Source organism: Moschus berezovskii, chromosome 18 (assembly GCF_049115385.1).
Source record: "Moschus berezovskii isolate FMDL1 chromosome 18, NW_MosBer_1.0, whole genome shotgun sequence".
NCBI classification, from domain to species: domain Eukaryota; kingdom Metazoa; phylum Chordata; class Mammalia; order Artiodactyla; family Moschidae; genus Moschus; species Moschus berezovskii.
Window position 1 is genome coordinate 62893645 of NC_142477.1, and position 22822 is coordinate 62916466.

Below are 22822 nucleotides of genomic sequence, written 5' to 3' on the forward strand. Positions count from 1 at the left end.
CATAAAAGTATAATAAAATAGAAATCTTTTGTATAACTTTATTACTTTTATAAGCAGGAAAAATAATTAGAATTTTAAATACATTTTAAAAATATAATAATAGTAGTGAATGATTGATACTGTCAGCGAAAGGAAAAAGATCCTAAAAAGGGATACCCAGGACTTGAATCCTAAATCCATTTGGGGCATGAAAAGGAAAAAGCTAGAAGATAGAACGTCTTCTTCAGGAGGGAGTAATGCTGTATGATTTTAAAATAATATTTTTCAAACTTTAAACTTCTAATTTTGTACTGGGGTATAGCCAATTAACAGTGTTTTGGTAGTTTCAGGTGAACAACGAAGGGACTCAGTCATACATGTACTAAAATAATTTTTAAAATTCAGGTGAAGTCTTGTGGTAAATTAAGGTTTCTTCATTTGGAACCTTAGCACATGAAGATGCATCTCTATTCTGGGCGTGTTTAATCGGCCCTCACAGTATGATGGAGGGCTCATTAAACACACCCAGAACAGAGATGAGTGGCTCAGATGGTAAAGACTGTGCCTGCAATGCAGGAGACCCACGTTTGATCCCTGGGTTGGAAAGATCCCCTGGAGAAGGGAATAGCTATCCACTCCAGCATTCTTGCCTGGAGAATTCCAAGGACAGAGGAACCTGGTGGGTTACAGTCCGTGGAGTTGCAAAGAGTAGGACTTGACTGACCATACTGGGAGTGAGCAGTGGAGAAGCAGGGTTGTGAGTCTCCACCAGGAGTCTGAGAAGGCCTAAAGGAAGGAGAGAAGGTCTCTGGGAGTTACTCTGGGAACATGTTTTAGCAGAGGCATAGGGCACCATTTTAATGAGCAAATCAGCCAGATTCCTCTCTCTGACTGCATACACCAAGGTAGAGCATAGAAGCTGTCCCATTATCTTCCTGGAACTCTGTTCAGACAATCCCTTTATTATCCAGGTCTCATCTCAGCAGAAAATGGTGTGGGATGACATGTGGAAAAAATGTATTCCAGTTCTTTTCTTTAGGACCTTATTTTCAAAACATAATTCTAACTGGATGAAAAGCATGATAGAAAGCCATCTGTTTTCCTTCTGGCTGTGTCTTTCTTTTCTCTTTTTATTCCATTTACATGTGTGTTTGAAGCAGAGAGCAAAAGGAGTAAGATACTGCCCCGTTTCCCTACTCAAATCCTAACCATGTAGAAATCCTGCCAGGCAAGTATATGGGGACCCACCCTGGAAATGCTTTGATTGCCCTGCTCTCCGAACTCCATATGTATGTGTGTGTGTTAGCTGCTCAGGCGTGTCCAACTCTTTGCGACCCCATGGACTGTAAGCCGCCAGGCTGCTCTGTCCATGGGGTTCTCCAGGCAAGAATACTGGAGTGGGCAGCCATTCCCTTCTCCAGGCATCTTCCTGACCCAGGGATCAAATGCAGGTCTCCTGCATTGCAGGCAGATTCTTTACCATTTGAGCCACCAGGGAAGCCCTTCCAGACTCCATCCTGTCCCCTCAACTCAGAGATTCTTCCTGTTGATTTTAACATTTCAAGATTTAATCCTATCATCTCCCCTTCCCACCACAATCAAAACTTGACTTAGCAACAATATGCTATAAATTGACTTTCAGTGACAAGCAAAAGTGGCCAACAGCAGGAATGGTAATGGTTCACGATTATGCCTTCATTTGAGATGGGGCCTTGACCTTCCCGTACTTTAAGACTGGAGACAAAGGTGTGCAGAAGAGGGAGCCTGCCTTGCTCTGCCCCAGCTCCCCGCAGCCTCCCCAACTCCCGGCTCTCAACCCGCTGTCCTTCCCTCTGCTTCAGCACCTCTCCTGTCCTACATTCTGGGTCACTGGCAGTGCTGTAGGGAGCTTCATTAATTATGAGAGTCTTGCTGTGTCAAATGGATTACAAATGGAACCACCTGTGGAGAGCCCACAAGGTTACTGACAAAGGCTAAAAGGAGATGGGAACGTGAAGGACAAGCATCTTCTAAATGCAGGCTGCAATCAAACAAAGCATCACAGAAATAAATTAAGCCTGAAAGACAGCTTCACCTTTTCCAAAATTCTGACTTCACGAATCCTGTGCGGTGTTGTCAGTACATTTACTTTTGCCTAAAATTCGGTTGGTGGTGCCACGCATTAGAGTCAGTCTCTAGTGGATCAGTCAGGACTTGCAGTTGTTCCAGAATGGGTCCTCTCCTGCAGACAGTCGTGTGTGTGTGTGGGTGTGCGTGTGCGCGTGCACACGCTCATGCACTCAGTCCCTCGGTCATGTCCAACTCTGTGACCCCATGGGCTGTAGCCTGCCAGGCTCTTCTGTCCGTGGAATTTTCCAGGCAAAGATACTGTAGCGTGTTACCATTTTCTACACCAAGGGATCCTCCCAACCCAGGGATCAAACCTGCGTCTCTTGTGTCTCCTACATTGGCAGGCGGTTTCTTTACCACTGTACCACCTGTGGACAGTCCTACTCCAGACTAAACTGGGTCTAGGAACAGTCCCCCCATGCTCTACACCCTGCTCGACTCGTGTCAGTGTGCATAAGTGGAAGCAACCAAGCCTGCTTGAGTTCTCTGGCATGGGGCTGAAGGACATTGAGCTGTTATGCCACCTGCTAGCCTAGAGATGACCTTGTCGGTCCTTCCCCAGCGCCTCATTTAAAGACTTTCCGTGCTTCAAACTGGTGTCTGAATGTCACTCTGGGCAGTTTTACCAGTTCTCCCAGATTCTTTGCAATCTGTACAACATTTTGCCCGGGATTCAGTGTGAAGTACGCTATGCCCCTCTCTCTCTCCTCCCATCTAGTCCACTCATCACTGATCATACATCAGTTTCTTAGTTCATTACTCTAATTATGCTGAGCCTCTACTCACAAATTTTAAGTGTCTACACATTGTCAAAGGAAAAATAGATTTCTCACCTCAGCATTCTTTGTCCCCACCATCATCCAACATGTGATGGTCACCCATGATGTGCCAGGTGCTGGGGATGTCTCTATCCCTAGAGCAGGGGTCCCTAACCTCTGGGATCTGGTGCCTGATGATTTGAGGTGGAGCTGATGTAATAATAATAGAAATAAAGTGCACAATAGATGTAATGCTCTTGAATCTTCCTGAAACCATCCCACCCCAGTCTGTGGAAAAAGTATCTTCCACGAAACTGGTCCCTGGTACCAAAAAGATTGGGAACCACTGCCCTAGAGGCTCTCTATCTCAACAGGACAAAATGGGAATGAGAATCACCTGGGAAGCTTTTTCAAATGACATAACCATCCCTTGCAGAGATTGTGATAGAGCCCTCAGGGTATGGCACATGAATTCTGGAAACACACACACTATTGGAAAGACAAAAAAAAAAAAATGTGTTTAAAGGCAACAGTGCAATAATAGTAAAGGATGCTACAAGGGCATACTGGATTCTCACCTAGCCAGATTTTAGTTATAAATGGGGATGGAGGAGATGGGAGTAATTGAGAATTGCTTTTTGCAAAGTGTGTGAGCTGAGATTTTTTTTTTATGATAAGTCAGAATTAGCCAAAAAAAAAGATGGAAAGAAGACAGTCTAGGCAGAAAATTCCAAATGTGTGAAGGCATCTGGGGCGATGACAGAGCAGGGGATTTTTATGAACTACAAGCACTCCATTAATTGGGAAAGTGGTTAGAAAAGACACTTCAGAGAGAGACTAGAGAGGTAGGGGGGCTATGTCATTAAGACCGCTCTAATTCATATTAAGATGTTTGGACTTTATCCTGGGGTCACTGGAGGGGTTCAGTTAGTAGGCAAGTATGATAAGCCAGGTAAGAAATGCTTGCGATCTGACCTAAAGCCAGGGGCTTGGAGAAGAGGACATGGCCAGTTGGATGAAATATGTTAGCAAAGCAGAATCAAGGATAAAACCTGAGTTCAGATTTGGATAGCAGAGTGAATGATTCGGAGAAGGCAATGGTACCCCACTCCAGTACTCTTGCCTGGAAAATCCCATGGATGGAGGAGCCTGGTAGGCTGCAATCCATGGGGTCGCTAAGGGAGTCGGACATGACTGAGCAACTTCACTTTCACTTTTCACTTTCATGCATTGGAGAAGGAAATGGCAACCCACTCCAGTGTTCTTGCCTGGAGAATCCCAGGGACGGGGGAGCCTGGTTGGCTGCCGTCTATGGGGTCACACAGAGTCGGGGACGACTGAAGTGACGCAGCAGCAGCAGCAGTGAATGATTGTACTAAGGTAGAGCAGAGCGGTACCAGTAGAGGTAGCACACAGGACAGATGGAGTTCTGATTATGGGGACACTCCAAGACCAGTGCTCAGAACTTGTGGTGGGTGTACATGCCTATGCTGGTGTGAGACATGAGAGCTGGAGGGGAAGGAAATACAGATCTGAACACAAGCAGCATGTTGGTAATTGAAGCCCTGAAAATACTTGAGACCACCCCCAGAGAGTACACAGAGAAGTACCAAAATTTAAGGTTTGAGGGGAAAGAAGAAGAGTTTACCAAAAAAAATTATATGAAGCTCAGCATACTGGAATAAGAAAGTTGCAAGGAAAGAATGGCTCATAGTGTGGGGCAGTTCAGCTAAAGAAGAACTGAAATTACCCATAGGATTTAGCAACAAAGGAATCACTGGTGAGGTGGACAGAATCAGCTTTCTCAGAATTGGGGGCATGCACAGAGCCTAATTAAGGAGGGTTGAGGAGTGAATGAGAGATGAAGAGTTGAACAGCAAAGGTAAATTTATTGTCTCATAAAGAGTTGCTTATAGAATTGTGGATGCCCAGGGTTGGAAACAGACAATGTTCCAACGGCTGTGAAAGTGAAAGTCACTCAGTCGTGTCCAACTCTTTGCAAACCTATGGACAGTCCATGGAATTCTCCAGGCCAGGATACTGGAGTGGGTAGCCTTTCCCTTCTCCAGGTGATCTTCCCAACCCAGGGATCGAACCCAGGTCTTCTGCATTGCAGGCAGATTCTTTACCAGCTAAGCCACAAGGGAAGCCCAAGAATATTGGAGCAGGTAGCCTATCCCTTCTCCGGGGGATCTTCCCGACCACGGAATCGAACCACGGTCTCCTGCATTGCAGGCAGATTTTTTACCAACTGAGCTATCAGGGAAGCCCAAGGGCTATAGCAATTGTTTATAGAATGAATGCAGACATGAAGGTTAAAGCATAGAGCAATCAGAAAAGACTTTTCTGGATAAAAGGAGATGGCATATGTAAAGTCAGGGAGGGGAGAGAAGGTATATGGCCTTATTCAGGGAATTCTCAGTAGTTCTGTGTTACACTAACCCTTCTTCATATGCCTTTCATTCCAGCCAGACTGGACTGTTTATTTGGACCCAGTTCAGGCTGCCTTGACCTCCACATCTCTGTTCACGCTGCTCTCTTCATCCAGAACGCCTGCCCCCTGCTTCACCAAATGTCCAAGTTCTCCCCATCCCTTTTGGCCTAGCATGAACACCAAGGCCCCGGGAATCTTCTGCAAATGTTCTCTTTACAGATGGGAGTAATTTCCCTCTGAGAATTCTCACAGCATTCTATTTGTATCTCTCCAGTGGCATTTCTAATGAAGCCTCCTAGTTACTCAAACCAAGATCCCTGAGGCCAAGGGTCACCTTTCTCTTAGGACCCATCTGGTGTTACCCTCAGCACCTGACATAGAGCCTTGCAGTTCATAGACCTTTGATTAATTCAGTGGTTCTCAAAATGTGCTCTCAGGACCAGAAGTATCAGCAGGTTTGGGAACTTATAAGAAATGCAGATTGTTTGGTCCCACCCCAGACCTACTGATTCAGAAACTCTGGAGGTGGGGCCGGCAATCTGTGCTTTAACAAGCCCTCAGATGAAACTGATGCTGCCCATGTTTGGGAACCCTGGAATAGATGAAGATCTCTTTTTTTTTTTCCAGAATAGAAGTTTCCAACTGCAGTTCCATCATAAGCACTCCTCTTGACTCAGAGAACATAGCTTTAAACTCAAACCTCAGCTTATTATTTGCAAACCTCATTTTCATGCCCTCTGTTTCTAACACATCAGTTATGTAAAAAATCTTTGATTGGCAAAAGCAATTTGAAGTGGTATTATTGTACCTTAGGGGACTTCAGTGTTCCTGGCTCTAGTAGCACCCAAACATTAAACATCGGTTGACTGGATTTTGAACTTACTGATGACTGAATACCCTGCTCTCCTTTTCTTTCACTTTCTGCTGTGCTTTCCGCCTTCCTCTTCCCTGTCTCACTTTTTATTTTCAAATTTAAAACTGTCCTAGGTTACAGTTCTTTGAGAGTATGCCCTTTGGAAAAAAGACACCATAAAAGTCTCAAACATTAGCAATAAAAATCAAAGATTTCCCAAGTTCAGATGGATTAGCCCAGAAAGTTTAGAATAAGTGGGGAAACACCCATTTTGCTCACATTCTGTTGACAGCCCCTCACTTTGAAGACAAGATTTCAGTGAATGTAGAAAGACATCTTTCCTTGGCATTGAATTCATTTCAAACCATTCCAGGCAGACTTACTGCTCGGTGAATTTCAGCATTTCCTTGCAGGTGTCAGCTTCCTGCAGAGCAGAAAGCTGCTCTGAATTTCTGCCAAGAATTTTTTAAGCTTTAGTGTCACCTCAGCCCTAGGTGATGATCAGACAAGCTCTGGGCTAGGCAAAGGTGTCACAAATGCTCAACAAAGATGCCCCAAACCAGCAGTCATCCTTATTAGGCAGCCTGTCCTTTGCTTAACATCTGAGCACTTTCTTATCACTTCTAACACATCCTGTTCACTTGTGAGTGCTATATACATATGTGTGTATATAGCACTCACGAGTGAATGTTTCATATATATATATGAAAAGAAGGGTGAATGAGGAGAATTTCAATAGCACAGAGGTTTTTTTGATTCACTGTAATGAATGCACAGATACAAAGGTCAGTCTTGATACAAATCTCATAATCCCTGTGTATAATAACTGTGTGCTTTTAATACATAAAAAAGAGGAAACAGAAGCAAATATACCACCACAGAACACACATGCCACAGCACACACATGAACACTTTCTTTGTAAATGCAACATACCAATGTATGTAGACATTTCCCCATGTGGTGGGAACAATATATATCAAGAATTACATTTTATAATATATAAATACCAGTGAAAAGTGAAAGTGAAGTAGCTCAGTCGTGTCCAACTCTGCGATCGTGTCCCAGGATCCTCCCTCCATGGGATTCTCCAGGCAAGAATACTGGAGTGGGTTGCCATGTCCTTCTCCAGGGGATCTTCCCAACCCAGGGATCAAACCTGGGTCTCCCACATTACAGGCAGACACTTTAACCTCTGAGCCACCAACGAGGTCACTCCCAAATCTCTTAAATGTTTGGAGAAAGGCAAACATATAGGAAATTCAGGAAATAAATGGGAATTCAGAAAATAGATCTCTAAGTCTCAAAGAAATAAAAATAAAAATTTCCTTTTCTATCACTATCTTCATAATTTTGGTGCATCTATTCCAAGGAAGTATTGACTTTCAGTTGAACTTGAATTTCAGGAAGCGTGGTCAGCATTCAAATAGATACCAAAAACTTCAGGGTCTGCTGTATCTTTGCCATATCCAATTAGGTTAAGTTCACTGATCATTTGGTGGCTAAAGAAGTGAGAATCCTAGAAATGATGAGATAATATGGTTATCATTTCTTTCTGCTCCAGATATATCATGATTCATCTCTGAGAGATTCTGCTGAGAAATTAGGCTTATATATAGGATTTGACATTGCTTTCAACGTCTTAAACTATTTGGGGCAAGTTTAACTGTTAAAAAAAAAAAGAGATGTCCCATTTTTAGTCTCAAAATGTTGACATCCAGATTATAGTGAATTATTTTTCACTGTGAAAAAAAGACAAAGAAAGCCCTGTTTTCCTCCACATTAGCAGAGTGTGGGTTTTAAGAGAGGACTGTAATCTGTGGAGACTGGGGAGAAGGCTGTGTTTGATTAATCTGATGTGCCCAGCTGGGGCGCCTGTCTTTCTTCCTGCCTCCAACTTGCTACTCTGCTGCTGCTAAGTCACTTCAGTTGTGTCCGACTCTGTGCGACCCCAGAGACAGCAGTCCACCAGGCTCCCCCGTCCCTGGGATTCTCCAGGCAAGAACACGGGAGTGGGTTAAATGTGTAACATAGTGCAGCATTCCAAGGAACACTGTCTGCTCGGTGGGTGATGCTAATTTACAAACAAGTATGACACATGGGAGCCTTGGGGACTGGGGAGAGAAAAGCCAGGGCACTTGGATGACAATTTATGTAAGAGGACCAGAAAGCCAGGACTCATTTTTGTTCCTGACAGTTTCCTGAATGTCTTGTTGTTTTTGTTCAATCGCTCAGTCGTATCCAACTCTTTGCGACCCCATGGACCGCAGCACGCCAGGCTGAGTTATCGAGAAAACCATCCGTCATCTACAAGCCAGTTTTATTCAGCTGGGGCACATTCTTCACTACATCCATCTCTTCATCTCACTCCCGATTCTGGGCTCTTTCCCAAGGTCCTGCATCTTCAAGATTAGCTTGGGGAAAGGAGGGGAACATCTTAGCTTTGTTCTTGGAGAGCAGTGCCAAGTGGTCCTGACAAAGCTTAGGTTTAAAAAAGTTCCAGAGGGATGACCCTGTTGGTTCAGTGGTTAAGAATTCACCTTGCAATGCAGAAGATGTGGGTTCAATCCCTGGTCGGGGAACTAGGATCCCACTGCGATGGAGGAACTAAGCCCACACGCCACAACTAGAGAGTCCATGTGCCACAACAAAAATCCTGCGTGGTGCAATGAAGACCCGGCATGCAACAACTAAGACGCAATACAGCCAAATAAATTTTTTAAAATGTTTCCCAGAGCCAGCCAGCCATTTTGTTGCCCCTAATTCCATTCTGACCATATCCCAGCACTGCCCTAGTTGACAATTTACAGGCTATTTCCCTGTGGTCCTTCTCCAGCCTCTGGGACTCATACTGGCCAATTCCACTCCACAGGCCGTTTCTACTCACTCTCTCTGTTGAATTGCACTATCTCTCCAAAACCCAACTCATTAAACGGGATTTGGTTTATAGGTTTATTTCTTTGTTTCTCTACTTGTCATTGTACTAAAAATTTCAGGCCAGAACTGGTGAATTTAACAGCTGACAACCTTCTCCAAAAGCCTCTGTATTCAGATACCTGGCTATAAAAAGTGCTAGGGAAACACTCAACAAGAAATAGTTGAAACCTCTTCCTGAGACATAAAGTGAGTGAATTGAGGTAAAACAAGGTCCTATGTAAAGGAAAAATAGTTTATCATAGCTATATTATTATTAATAATAAGTGTCTCCTCTATGCTAGGCACCAAGGTCACCAACCAAGCTAAATGTTTTAATAGATTATTTCATTTAGCTCTCACCTAGGGTAAGTATTATTAAACCCTATTTTACATATGGGGAAAATGAAGCTTAATGAGCTTAAACAACATGTTCAAAGTCACAGGACTAGTAAGCAGTAAACTATAGAAAAGAAGCCAATTTTATTCCAAAGCACGGGCTTTCTCAGAAGGATACATTGCCCAAGTAAAAAACTGCCTCTAAGCAGTTTAAGCCTAAGCAGTGGTTCTCAACTGTGGCTATTTGCTTCACTTTCACCCCCACCCCAGGAACATGTGGCTGAATCTCGGGACATTTGCAGTTGTCACAATTGGTAGGGAAGTGCCACTGGCATCTAGTGAGTTGAGGCCAGAGATGCTGCTGGATATCCTACAATGCTCAGGACAGCCCCTAACAATAAAGGATGATCTGACTCAAAAATGTCAAGGATGCTGAAGTTGAGAAACTTGAATTCGAAGGACGGTGGATTTTTAAGGCCAATCCTTAAAAAACAGTTGTTTTGTCTGTACCTCACTCAACCTGTACATTCTATCCCATCACAGATGACAGCAGCCTTCTCAATCTAACTCCCTACCCCCTGGTTAGAAGACGGAAGAGAAGGTTCTTTGGGCTGTGCTGTCTCGTCTCAAGCTAGGCGATTCCTCCCGGAAGCCACCACTGGGAAGACCTGAAAATATCACTGAACCCGAGGACCTCCAGACAGCTGAACCACAGTCATTGGCTTTTGACTATGTTTTCTAAGCTTCCTTATTACTTTTATCCACCTCTCGCTGTCCTTTTAAATGATTTTACATTTGAAAGCAGCTGCTGTCAAGGAAAAAAAAAAAAACAGATTCAAAAAGCAGTCTGTTTTTAAAAGGATTTTTAAAGCTGACATTGCACATGTCTGCTCCAAACCACACCATGGCAGATGCAAGAATTATGATTTTTAAATTATTTAAAGAATTTTTAAGTGTATTATACAGAGAAAATTATTTCATGTATAATAGTATATCTGTAGCTCTTGCTGATCTATGTAAACAATTGATCACATATGAGAGTCTTTAAACATAGAAATCTATTTAAAACTGCAAAACTGTTCAAAATCCAACCAATATTAGAAATAATATTATAATCAAATATATACCACCTCAACCTATTGCTTTCTCAGCACTCATTTATGTTTAGTCTTCCATTCTGTCAGACTCTAAGAGCTTCAACAAAAAAATGTCTTAATTTACAATGCAACAAAAACCATATATGAAAAGTATTTAAATTTTGTAAATACACAATAATCCTAATACCTTCCTACAGTGCATATGGGCAACTAATTTCCTTTCGATCCAATGGTGTCTTTTTCAGCTTCTTGGAGAATGAAGTAATCCAGTTAGGAAATGGTGTAGTAACATATACAATTACCCTCAAATGTAAAATTGAATATTATCACATTTTGTTCTAATTGAAACTGAAGCATGATGTCTGCATATCAGCATAGTGTTAAATCTTATAGGGCATGCTGGATTTAGCTCAGATCGTAAAAATACTTAACATTTTACATTGTTAATAAAATCTTTTTAGTTAAGCTAAGCTTGTCTCATTTTAGATAACTATGCAGATAAGACTTTTCCAACGTGTACTTGGTGTCTTGTCTTATGCTTAGAATCTTACAAGCAGGACACATTAAGCAATACTCTATTCTAGAAAGAAGGAAGCCACATGCTTTGTTTTTCTGCTCACAGTTTTGTTGTGCTCTTCCTGCACTAAACTTGTAACATGGTACAGATTTTGTTATATTTTTCCCTTGTTCTTCCTTTGACCTATTTCCCAGACAGAATTTTCCATGGGTTGAAAGATCAAGCCTTTGAACTTCTTTTCTTGTTTTCCATAGTCTGAAAATTCCTAAGGTCAGACAAGAGGCACCAGAATCCAGCACAATAAAAGGATGAGCTATCCGTGGTTTATCCAAGACACGTATTTAATACCAACCCTATAATTTATCAGCATTTATGTGCACAGGCATTTATATGTCCTCCAACATTTTGACCTAAAAAAATAAATATACCCAAGTTTTTATAGTAGCTTCAGTGAAGAGGGAGAGAGGTAGAGACAAACTACTGGAATAATTATCATATTAGGTTGAATTATATGAAATTGCTGATATTTGACTGTTTTTGACCTAAAAATGGCAACTTCATATAGTTCAACCTAGTATCTGCTGTTGTGGAAATTATCCTTGGAATTGTCTTCTAGTTTTTTTGATAAGTGAAAGGACTGAAGAGTTGGAAGAGATCTCAAAAGACTATGCATGTCTCTATTTAGATCACACCAGCTGGTTATTGGCCTTATTCTTGGAGTCCAGAGATGTGTTCCAATGAGTTGGCAACTGATACATGGTTATAAGTATGACTAGCTTTATGTCGAGACATACCCTTGAAAGTTATACAAGAAAAATCACAATTTTCTAAATCAAATACTTATAAAGCAGTTGTCAGAGTATGCTATTGAAAGACTCCTAGGGTGACTGCTCCTTGGCGAAACATGTAACCACTCCCAAATTTCCATGGTCTGCAAACCCCAATTTTCACACATCTGGTTTGATTCAAGCTTAATATCCTTTCCTGAATGCGGTTCATTTTCATCTCCTGAAGTTTAATTCACTTCAGGTCCCTTGTTTTAGAAATTACGAAGGAGCCTACTCTGGCATGCTCTCAGCTGCCATCTCTGCCCTCTCCCACCTTCTACCATATTGAACCCTTCGCTTCAATCTAGTTCCTACTAATTCACGTGCAGCTATTAACAGATAAGCCCAATCTTGGTCTTCAGCACCTTCTCTAAATGCCTGACCTAAATCACTTCTGCTTGGTTAATTTGTGCTCACTCTCGCCTTAGTCTCCGTGTGAAAGTAACACCTTCCGTGCAGTTGTCCTTTGTACAACTGAAGACTGTTAATAAATTCAGGTCTCACCTCCATGTCTGGGGAGGGCTATAGTTGCTATTCATGGAGATGAGGATTTGTCTAATTCCCCAGCTAGGCTTTCCATATCTAAGATAAATAAATTCAGCCACCTTATCTTTTATTCATAGTGCCTGTTTCCCAGTCTTGGATCAATTTTGTAGTTCCTGTGGACATACTCCAAGATTTATAGATCTTCTTTCACTATAGCAGGTCCTAAAATTAAATTTAGTGCTCAAAGTCCCCATAACCTACCCTGGCTCAGAGTTGCAATGGGTAATTCACCATCTCCTATTAGGTATGCCAGTGCATCTTGTTAGGAGCTGACCCCACTCCCCTGTTACCTACCAAAGGACTTTCTCAGGTGTAGTTCCATGAGATAACTGTCTCTGCTTCCTGCTGGTAATTTGCTTTCAGATTAGCAATAACACTGAGCTGATCTCTAGGGATAAGGAGAGCCCACTGAACTCATTTTGTTTCGTGTGCACATATGCTTGAAACAAAAAAGGATGTACAGTTTCTCTGGCACACAGTCACCCATTTTACCACCATATTTTTAATACCCTTTGTTGATTTTTTTCTTCCAGATTACAGAGGCGATGCATGTTCTTTGTGGGAAATCTGAAAAACACCACCAAATACAAAGAAAATAAAAATCACTTGAATCCCACCACAATCACATTGTTTAAAATCACATTTCCAGGCTTTGAATCAGTCATTGGCTGGGCCCAAAGGCACTTTTGGTTGAGGTGTATGAAGAAAGGCCCACAGTAGGTGCCACTTTTAAAAATCAGTCCACTTCTGTTTTTTGCACGTGTCTAGGAACAAATTCAGTGCACATTTCTGATTGTGCCATTGTTTAAGGGTACAAAGAAGACTTTAAAAGTATCACAGCCCTGATGCCTCCTCTAATGAAAGCTCTTAGGGGAATTCTAAAATCCTGCCAGATCGTATTGTTCCTCAGTGCTCCTGCACTGAGGATACTTACTGTTTGGCAATACTGCCACCTACTGGAATCTAAGCTTTATACAGAGCATGCTGCTGCTGCTAAGTCACTTCAGTCGTGTCTGACTCTGTGCGACCCCATAGACAGCAGCCCACCAGGCTCCCCCGTCCCTGGGATTCTCCAGACAAGAACACTGGAGTGGGTTGCATTGCCTTCTCCTATACAGAGCATAAAAGCATCTAATTAATTTTAGCCAGCCAACAAATTGGCCAGATTAACAATGTTCCCATGTGGGATTTCAGCCTCTGGAAGTCTCAAAATTGAAAGAATTAAGGATACCCATCCATAATAATTTCTCACCCACCTACACACATACCTTAGCAATGTATACCATTTCTTTGTGTTCTAGAACATCACCAAATGCAAAATGCTCAACTTTCAGGTAACTAGAGAAAGAATGAGAAATGTTCCAGAATAAACCATTAATATTAAATATAAAGCCAAGTTATAAACCCAAGAACATTGAAGAACTGAATACATTAAAAAGATGTCATTTCAAATCTATGAGAAAAGGTTGGTTTATTAAGTACATTATATTGGGAGAAATGGTTAGCCATCTGTTGAGGGATATATTAGATCCATACATCAAAACTGTCATCAAAATAAATTCTAAGTGAAGGAAATATTTAAATGTTAAAGCACATAAATAAACTGGCAGTACTGATGAATATGATGTAATTTTAGTGTGTGTGGGGTGGTAGGAGGGGAGCTTTTCTAAGCATTACAGTGAAGCAAGAAACACCAAAGGAAAAGATGGATGGGTTTGACCAATTAAAAATGCAAAATTCCTATAAAGTTTAAAAAAAACCAAATCAGATCAAGAGAAAGCAAAATTTTAAATATATGCAACAAAGAGTACAGATGTCTAATAAATATCAAGAGCTTAAATTCCACTACCTTTGGCAAGTTTTCATGATCTACAACTCCCTCCCCAGCCAAGTGTTCCCATTTTTTTCTTTTCCTTATTATACTTTTTTCATTATTGCTTGTTTAACTGTCTGTCCCCACTAAACTGAAGTTCCAGAAGGCAGCAACCATGTCTATTTTGCTTATTTATATAACCTCAGCACAGTGCTAATCACAAAAGCAAATAGTGAAAACATATTTATGGAATGCGTGCATAATGAATGCATGAATAAATGACATTTTATGACTCAAAAAGAATCAAACTTTCCAGTAGAAAATTGAGCCAAGCACACAAACTGGCAATGTACCGTAAATTAAAACAATACACTAATAATATGAAAATATTTGAATAGACTAGTAATCAGAAATGTAAGCTATTGTGATATACTCTTTTTTAATGTATCAGAAAGGCAAGAATATAAAGAATGAATGTTTCCAGGGATAGCAAGGAAATCTGGACGTGAACATCCTCTTATAGAGCAACATGTATGTAAACTGATTCCACCTTTCTGGAAAATAATTGGGCAATATATTTTTCACCTATACCAAGTAATTCCACTGTAGGGAAATTCTCCTGGAAAAGGTCAGAAAAAATGACCTAAGAAATAGTCATTTATTACTCAAAAAATGTGTAAGAAAGAATACTTATTTGAAAGAATGGGAAAAATTATAAATAAACCCACAGAATACGATTGGTTAAACATGGTATATCCTATCAATGGAATACTGTAATTAAGAATAAGCACCATACATATATTTATGGAAATTATATTGTTAAATGAAAACAGAGAAGAATATCTATAGCATCATCCCATTTAAAAAATATACTTACATATATGTGTGCATTAAAGAGTCTGAAAAGATATTTGCTAAAATATTAACAGCATTTATCTCTGGGAGGTGAGATCTGGAGTAACTATTTTTTTTTTTTCGCATATCTGTAATTTCTGACTTTTCCACAATGAGCATGTAGTAACTGTATAATTTTTTCAGGGAATAAATAATAATGTTCACAATATATATTAAATTAAAAACATATTCTAAAACAGTGTGTATAGTATGACACAATATTTGTAAAAAAAAGAAAATATATATAAATATATCTATGTATGTATATATATTGATATATATGCATAAAAAGCTAGAAGGACACACACTAAAATGTTAATAGTAGTTATTTATGGGTAGTGGGATTATGGGTGATTATTTTTTCTTTTCGCTTTTCTGTGTTTTCTAATTTTTCTACAATGAATATGTATTACTTGTGTAATAAAAACTAATAATTAAAGTTAAAAAAAAATGAAAAGGTGAAAGAGACTTTGTGATTCACCACTTGCAGCGATCCTACCCACCCCTCACCCCACCCCCAGACGTGTTCCTGTCATCAAAATGAAGGCAGTGGAGACATGGAGAGGAAACAACAGGGCACCGCAACTTCTGAAGAGAAAAGAGAAAGACAGGCGGACAAAGTGGGGTGGGCAGGAAAGAGAGAAGAAGAAGAAAAGAAGAACAGATGTGGGGGCAGGGGGAGTTAAGTGAAAGTGAGTTAAATAATTTTATTTCCTAATAAAAGGAGATGACACACAGCTGAACCTTGAGCAATGAGTTAGAAATCTTTGTCTAGAAGAACTTGCTCACTAAATTAGTTACCTTCTGTAAGCTTCAGTTTCCTGAGAGCGAAATGGAAATAATATATCAATATTACAAAAGGTTCAACCAAATAACAGTCCAATTATTTCCTTAGAATTAAAGCTCTTTTACGCATGATACTGTGTTATGGAACAGCAGACAAAGGGAAATCTTTGAAATAAACAGTGCTTTTCAGCCAAATGGTCAATTGATTTCCATTTGCAAAAAAATTAAACTTCACTCTTACCTCATTCCACGTTGATTATTGACCTAAAAGTAAAAGACCCTGTAACAGCTTGGAGGGGTGGGATGTGGAGGGAAATAGGAGGGAGGTTCAAGAGGGAGGAGCCATACATAAACTTATGTCTGATTCATGTTGATATTTGTCAGAAAACAACAAAATCCTGTAAACAATTATCCTTTAATTAAAAAATAAATTAAAAAAAAACAGTAAAGCTTCCAGAATATAGGATAATATCTTCATGCCCACAGAGTTGTGAAATAGTTCCTAACAAAATGCAAACTATGTTGGAAAACTGTTTAACATTATTGTGGGACATACATGTACCCTATGATCCAACAGTTTCACTCCTAGTAGAGACTCAAGAGAAATATATGTGTCTGTATTCAAAGATGGTTAAAAGGATATCCATAGTGGCTTTGTCTGTAATATCCAAAACCCATAAACAATTCAGCAAAAGAATTCATCAACAGAAGAATGGAAAAATGAATTGTATTACACTGATACAATTGAATACTATACAGCAAAAAAAGAAATGACCTTCATTATAGCTATTCATAAGCAGATGAAAGAATAAAACCATTGTAGTGCTGAATGAACAATGAATCTAGGTTTAAAAGTGCATACTGCCATTAGCAGCCAACATTCATAGAAGCTGAGTGATGGATGCTGTGGTTCAGTAAAACAAAGTAGGCACCATAGCACCTACTACAGTTCACCCTCTGTGCTGCTCAGATCCAGTTGCTTCTCACAGTGATCTACGTCATCCAGTTTTAGCTTCTTCTGTATTCTGTTGTCACAACTCACATACACAAAAAGAGATACCGTGCACAAAGCATAGCCCCCACTCATGCTGCTGCTGCTGCTGCTGCTAAGTCACTTCAGTCGTGTCCGACTCTGTGTGACCCCATAGACGGAAGCCCACCAGGCTCCCCCGTCCCTGGGATTCTCCAGGCAAGAACACTGGAGTGGGTTGCCATTTCCTTCTCCAATGTGTGAAAGTGGAAAGTGAAAAGCGAAAGTGAAGTCGCTCAGTCGTGTCCGACCCTTAGCGACCCCACGGACTGCAGCCCACCAGGCTGCTCCATCCATGGGATTTTCTAGGCAAGAGTACTGGAGTGGCTTGCCATTGCCTTCTCCGCCCACTCATGCAGTTGGTCCCAATTTCTATCTAGCAGCTGCTGATGACCTCTCTTCTCAACCACCCATTCTAGATTTCCTTCATCCTAGTCTGGCACTTCTGAAGTGCCTGGTATGATGAACCAGACCCTCACTCCTAGTGTTCTGAGACTCTGGTGACCCTTCATTAGAGTATGGTTGTTGTACTTGCCCATTTATAGGTAAACCTGAAAAACCCATGAGCATCCAAGAGATGACCTAGTCATCTAAGTGTGAAACGTGTCCCTCTGTGCCTCACTGTGTTACAGGAGCCCTCTTTCCTCCTGACGATTAGGGCCAATCATCTCTGTCAGCATAGTAACTTCTTCATTCACCTAATAGTTTCCTGGCATGAGGAACCTAAAGTGACCAAGTAGCAATGGTAGCTTAAAGTTTTATAAGGCTCTGCCCTGTGACCCAGAACCTCTAGACACAGATTCTAGACCCCCCTTAAATATTAGATTGTGAAAAGGTAATTGCTGTTTTGGACTGTGAGCCTTAAATTATTAAAACTAGGCTCAAACACATCTTTATTAATTAAAATAGGAACCATGACAATCAACACATTTTTGCCAACGAGAAATAAGTTTGCTTATGCCTGAAGCAGAAAAATCCTTGCTGTGGGATTTACTGAACTCTTGGAAAGTATCTTCTGCTTTCTGCTGGTTGTGGAAGTGTTTTCCCTGCAAAAAGTTGTTGAGATGCTTGAAGAAGTGGTAGTTGGCTGGTGGGAGGTCTGGTGAATATGGTGGATGAAGCAAAACTTCATAGCCTAATTTGGCCAAAGCAGAAATGACCCTCAGCTGCGGATGTGTCTGGTAGTAAAAGTCTGATGCTATAAAGAACAATATTACATAGAAACCTGGAATATTGGGTCCATGAACCAAGATAAATTTGACATGGTCAAGCAGGAGATAGCAAGAGTGAACACTGACATCTTAGGAATTGGTGAACTAAAATGGATGAGAATGGGTGAATTTAATTCAGATGACCATTATATCTACTACTGTAGGCAAGAATCCCTTGGAAGAAATGGAGTAACCCTCATAGTCAACAAAAGAGTCAGAAACACATTACATAGGTGCAGTCTCAAAAACAACAGAATGATCTCAGTTCATTCCCAAGGTAAAGCATTCTACATCACAGTAATCCAAGTCTATGCCCAAATCACTTATGCTGAAGAAGATGAAGTTGGATGGTTCCATGAGGGTCTAAAAAACCTTCTAGAACTAACACCAAAAAAAAAAAAGTCCTTCTCATCATAGGGGATTGGAATTCAAATGTAGGAAGTAAAGAGATACCTGGAGTAATAGGCAAGTTTGACCTTGGAGTACAAAATGAGGTAGGTCAATGGCTAACAGAGTTTTGTTAAAAGAACACACTGATCATAGCAAACACCCTCCTCGAACAACACAAGAGATGACTCTACACATGGACATCAGCAGATGATCAATACAAAAATAAGATTATTTATATTCTTTGTAGCCGAAGATAGAGAAGCTCTATATAGTCAGCAAAAAAAGACCTTGAGCTGTGGCTCAGATCATCAGCTCCTTATTGCAAAATTCAGGCTTAACTTGAATAAAGTAGGCAAAAAATCTTGGCCATGCAGATGTGGCCTAAATCAAATCCCTTATGATTATACAGCAGAGGTGATAAACAGATTCTGGGGATTAGATCTGGTAGACAGAGTACCTGAAGAACGGATGAGTGTTCATGATATTGTACAGGAAGTGGTTACCAAAACCATCCCCAAGAAAAAGAAGGTAATGTTGTCTGATGAAGCTTTACAAATAAATGAGAAACGAAAATAAGTGAAAGGCAAGGAGAAAGGGAAATATATACCAACTGAATGCAATAGAATGGGAAAGACTAGAGATCTCTTTGCATTGATCGCTGAGGAAGGCTTTCTTACCTCTCCTTGCTACTCTTTGGAACTCTGCATTCAGATGCTTATATCTTTCCTTTTCTCCTTTGCTTTTCGCTTCTCTTCTTTTCACAGCTATTTGTAAGGCCTCCTCAGACAGCCATTTTGCTTTTTTGCATTTCTTTTCCATGGGGATGGTCTTGGTCCCTGTCTCCTGTACAATGTCACGAACCTCCGTGCAGAGTTCATCAGGCCCTCTATCTATCAGATCTAGTCCCTTAAATCTATTTCTTACTTCCACTGTATAATCATAAGGGATTTGATTTAGGTCATATATGAATGGTCTAGTGGTTTGCCCTGCTTTCTTCAATTTTAGTCTGAATTTGGCAATAAGGAGTTCATGATCTGAGCCACAGTCAGCTCCTGGTCTTGTTTTTGCTAACTGTATAGAGCATCTCCATCTTTGGCGGCAAAGAATATAATCAATCTGATTTCGGTGTTGACCATTTGGTGATGTCCATGTGTATAGTCTTCTCTTGTGTTGTTGAAAGAGGGTGTTTGCTATGACCAGTGCGTTCTCTTGGCAAAACTCTGTTAGCCTTTGCCTTGCTTCATTCCGTGCTCCAAGGCCAAATTTGCCTGTTACTCCAGGTATTTCTTGACTTCCTACTTTTGCATTCCAGTCCCCTCTAATGAAAAGGACATCTTTTGGGGGTGTTAGTTCTAAAAGCTCTTGTAGGTCTTCATAGAACCATTCAACTTTGGCTTCTTCCACATTACTGGTTCAGGCATAGGCTTGGATTCCTGTAATATTGAATGGTTTGTCTTGGAAACGAACAGAGATCATTCTGTCGTTTTTGAGATTGCATCCAAGTATTGCATTTCGGACTCTTCTGTTGACCATGGTGGCTACTCCATTTCTTCTAAGGGATTCCTGCCCACAGTAGTCGATATAATGGTCATCTAAGTTAAATTCATCCATTCCAGTCCATTTTAGTTCACTGATTCCTAGAATGTCGACGTTCACTCTTGCCATCTCCTGTTTGACCACTTCCAATTTGCCTTGATTCATGGACCTAACATTCCAGGTTCCTATGCAATATTGCTCTTTACAGCATCGGATCTTGCTTCTATCACCAGTTACATCCATAGCTGGGTATTGTTTTTGCTTTGGCTCCATCCCTTCATTCTTTCTGGAGTTATTTCTCCACTGATCTCCAGTAGCATACTGGGCACCTACCGACCTGGGGAATTTTTCATTCAGTATCCTATCATTTTGCCTTTTGATACTGCTCATGGGTTCTCAAGGCAAGTATACTGAAGTGGTTTGCCATTCCCTTCTCCAGTGGACCACATTCTGGCAGACCTCACCACCATGACCCACCCGTCTTCGGTGTCCCCACACGGCATGGCTTAGTTTCATTGAGTTAGACAAGGCTGTGGTCCATGTGCTCAGTTCGACTAGTTTTCTGTGATTATGATTTCAGTGTGTCTGCCCTCTGATGCCCTCTCTCAATACCTACCATCTTATTTGGGTTTCTCTTACCTTGGTCGTGGGGTATCTCTTCATGGATGCTCCAGCAAAGCACAGCTGCTGTGCCTTACCTTGGACGAGGGGTATCTCCTCACAGCTGCCCCTCCTGACCTTGAACGTGGAGTAGCTCCTCTCGGCCCTCCTGCGCCCACGCAGCCGCCGAAAGTTGGACTTGGGGTTATTCCTCTCATCCGCCTGTCCTGGCCTTGAGTGTGGGGTAGTTCCTCTCAGCCACGCTTCTGTGCCTGATTGGTCATGGAGCCGGCATCGCTTCTGCCCGCTCGGAGCCACAGGCGTTGCTTCCAAAGAAGAGCAAGGAGAGATAAGAAAGCCTTCCTCAGCGATCAATGCAAAGAAATAGAGGAAAACAACAGAATGGGAAAGATAAGAGGTCTCTTCAAGAAAATTAGAGATACCAAAGGAACATTTCATGCAAAGATGGGCTCGATAAAGGACAGAAAAGGTGTGGACCTAACAGAAGCAGAAGATATTAAGAAGAGGTGGCAAGAATACACAGAAGAACTGTACTGTGTCTTCACAACCAAGATAATCAGGATGGTATGATCACTCACCTAGAGTTGGACATCTTGGAATGTGAAGTCAAGTGAGCCGTAGAAAGCATCAGTAGGAACAAAGCTAGTGGAGGTGATGGAATTCCAATTGAGCTATTTCAAATCCTGAAAGATGATGCTGTGAAAGTGCTGCACTCAATATGCCAGCAAATTTGGAAAACAGCAGTGGCCACAGGACTGGAAAAGGTCAGTCTTCATCCCAATCCCAAAGAAAGGCAATGCCAAAGAATGCTCAAACTACCGCACAATTGCACTCATCTCACACGCTAGTAAAGTCATGCTCAAAATTCTCCAAGCCAGGCTTCAGCAATATATGAACCGTGAACTTCCAGATGTTCAAGCTGGTTTTAGAAAAGGCAGAGGAACCAGAGATCAAATTGCCATCATCCACTGGATCATGGAAAAAGCAAGAGCATTCCAGAAAAACATCTATTTCTGCTTTATTGACTATGCCAAAGCCTTTGACTGTGTGGATCACAATAAACTGTGGAAAATTCTGAAAGAGATGGGAATACCAGACCACCTCACCTGCCTCTTCAGAAACCTGTATGCAGGTCAGGAAGCAACAGTTAGAACTGGACATGGAACAACAGACTGGTTCCAAATAGGAAAAGGTGTATGTCAAGGCTGTATATTGTCACCCTGCTTATTTAACTTACATGCAGAGTACATCATGAGGAATGCTGGGCTGGAAGAAGCACAAGCTGGAATCAAGTTTTCCGGGAGAAATATCAATAACCTCAGATATACAGATGACACCACCCTTATGGCAGAAAGTGAAGAGGAACTAAAAAGCCTCTTGATGAAAGTGAAAGAGGAGAGTGAAAAAGTTGACTTGAAGCTCAACATTCAGAAAACTAAGATCATGGCATCTGGTCCCATCACTTCATGGGAAATAGATGGGGAAACGGTGTCGGGCTTTATTTTTTGGGCTCCAAAATCACTGCAGATGGTGATTGCAGCCATGAAATTAAAAGATGCTTATTCCTTGGAAGGAAAGTTATGACCAACCTAGATAGCATATTAAAAAGCAGACACATTACTTTGCCAACAAAGGTCCGTCTAGTCAAGGCTATGGTTTTTCCAGTGGTCATGTATGGAAGTGAGAGTAGGACTATAAATAAAGCTGAGTGCAGAAGAATTGATGCTTTTGAACTGTGGTGCTGGAGAAGACTCTTGAGAGTCCCTTGGACTGCGAGGAGATCCAACCAGTCCATTCTAAAGGAGATCAATCCTGGGTGTTCATTGGAAGGACTGATGTTGAGTCTGAAACTCCAATACTTTGGCCACCTGATGCGAAGAGCTGACTCATTTGAAAAGACCCTGATGCTGGGAGAGATTGAGGGCAGGGGGAGAAGGGGACAACAGAGAATGAGATGGCTGGATGGCATCACCGACTTGATGGACATGAGTTTGAGTGAACTCCGGGAGTTGGTTATAGACAGGGAGGCCTGGCGTGCTGTGATTCATGGGGTCGCAAAGAGGTGGACACGACTGAGAGACTGAACTGAACTGAACTGAACTGAGAGATCTTTTTGAGAAATTTGAGATATCAAGGGAACATTTCACACAAGGGTGGGCACAATAAAGGAA

At 41.3% G+C, this 22822-nt stretch overlaps 1 protein-coding gene across 4 annotated transcripts in view; it reads left to right on the forward strand.

Annotated features, from left to right (window-relative positions):
- The window catches only part of RGS7BP (regulator of G protein signaling 7 binding protein), a 111192-nt gene extending 95111 nt beyond the window's left edge, over positions 1–16081 (forward strand). The window contains exon 6 of one of the 4 annotated variants that reach the window (XM_088827725.1): positions 12904–16081. In XM_088827725.1, coding sequence (XP_088683851.1) covers positions 12904–12941 — 38 coding nt within the window. In that variant the 3' untranslated portion in view covers positions 12942–16081. Of the gene's footprint in view, positions 1–5314; positions 8343–8366; positions 9893–9926 lie in introns of those variants that run through there. The other 3 variants (XM_055422002.2, XM_055421998.2, XM_088827724.1) reach the window with 3 other exon arrangements.
- The last annotated feature ends 6741 nt before the right edge of the window (positions 16082–22822 follow it).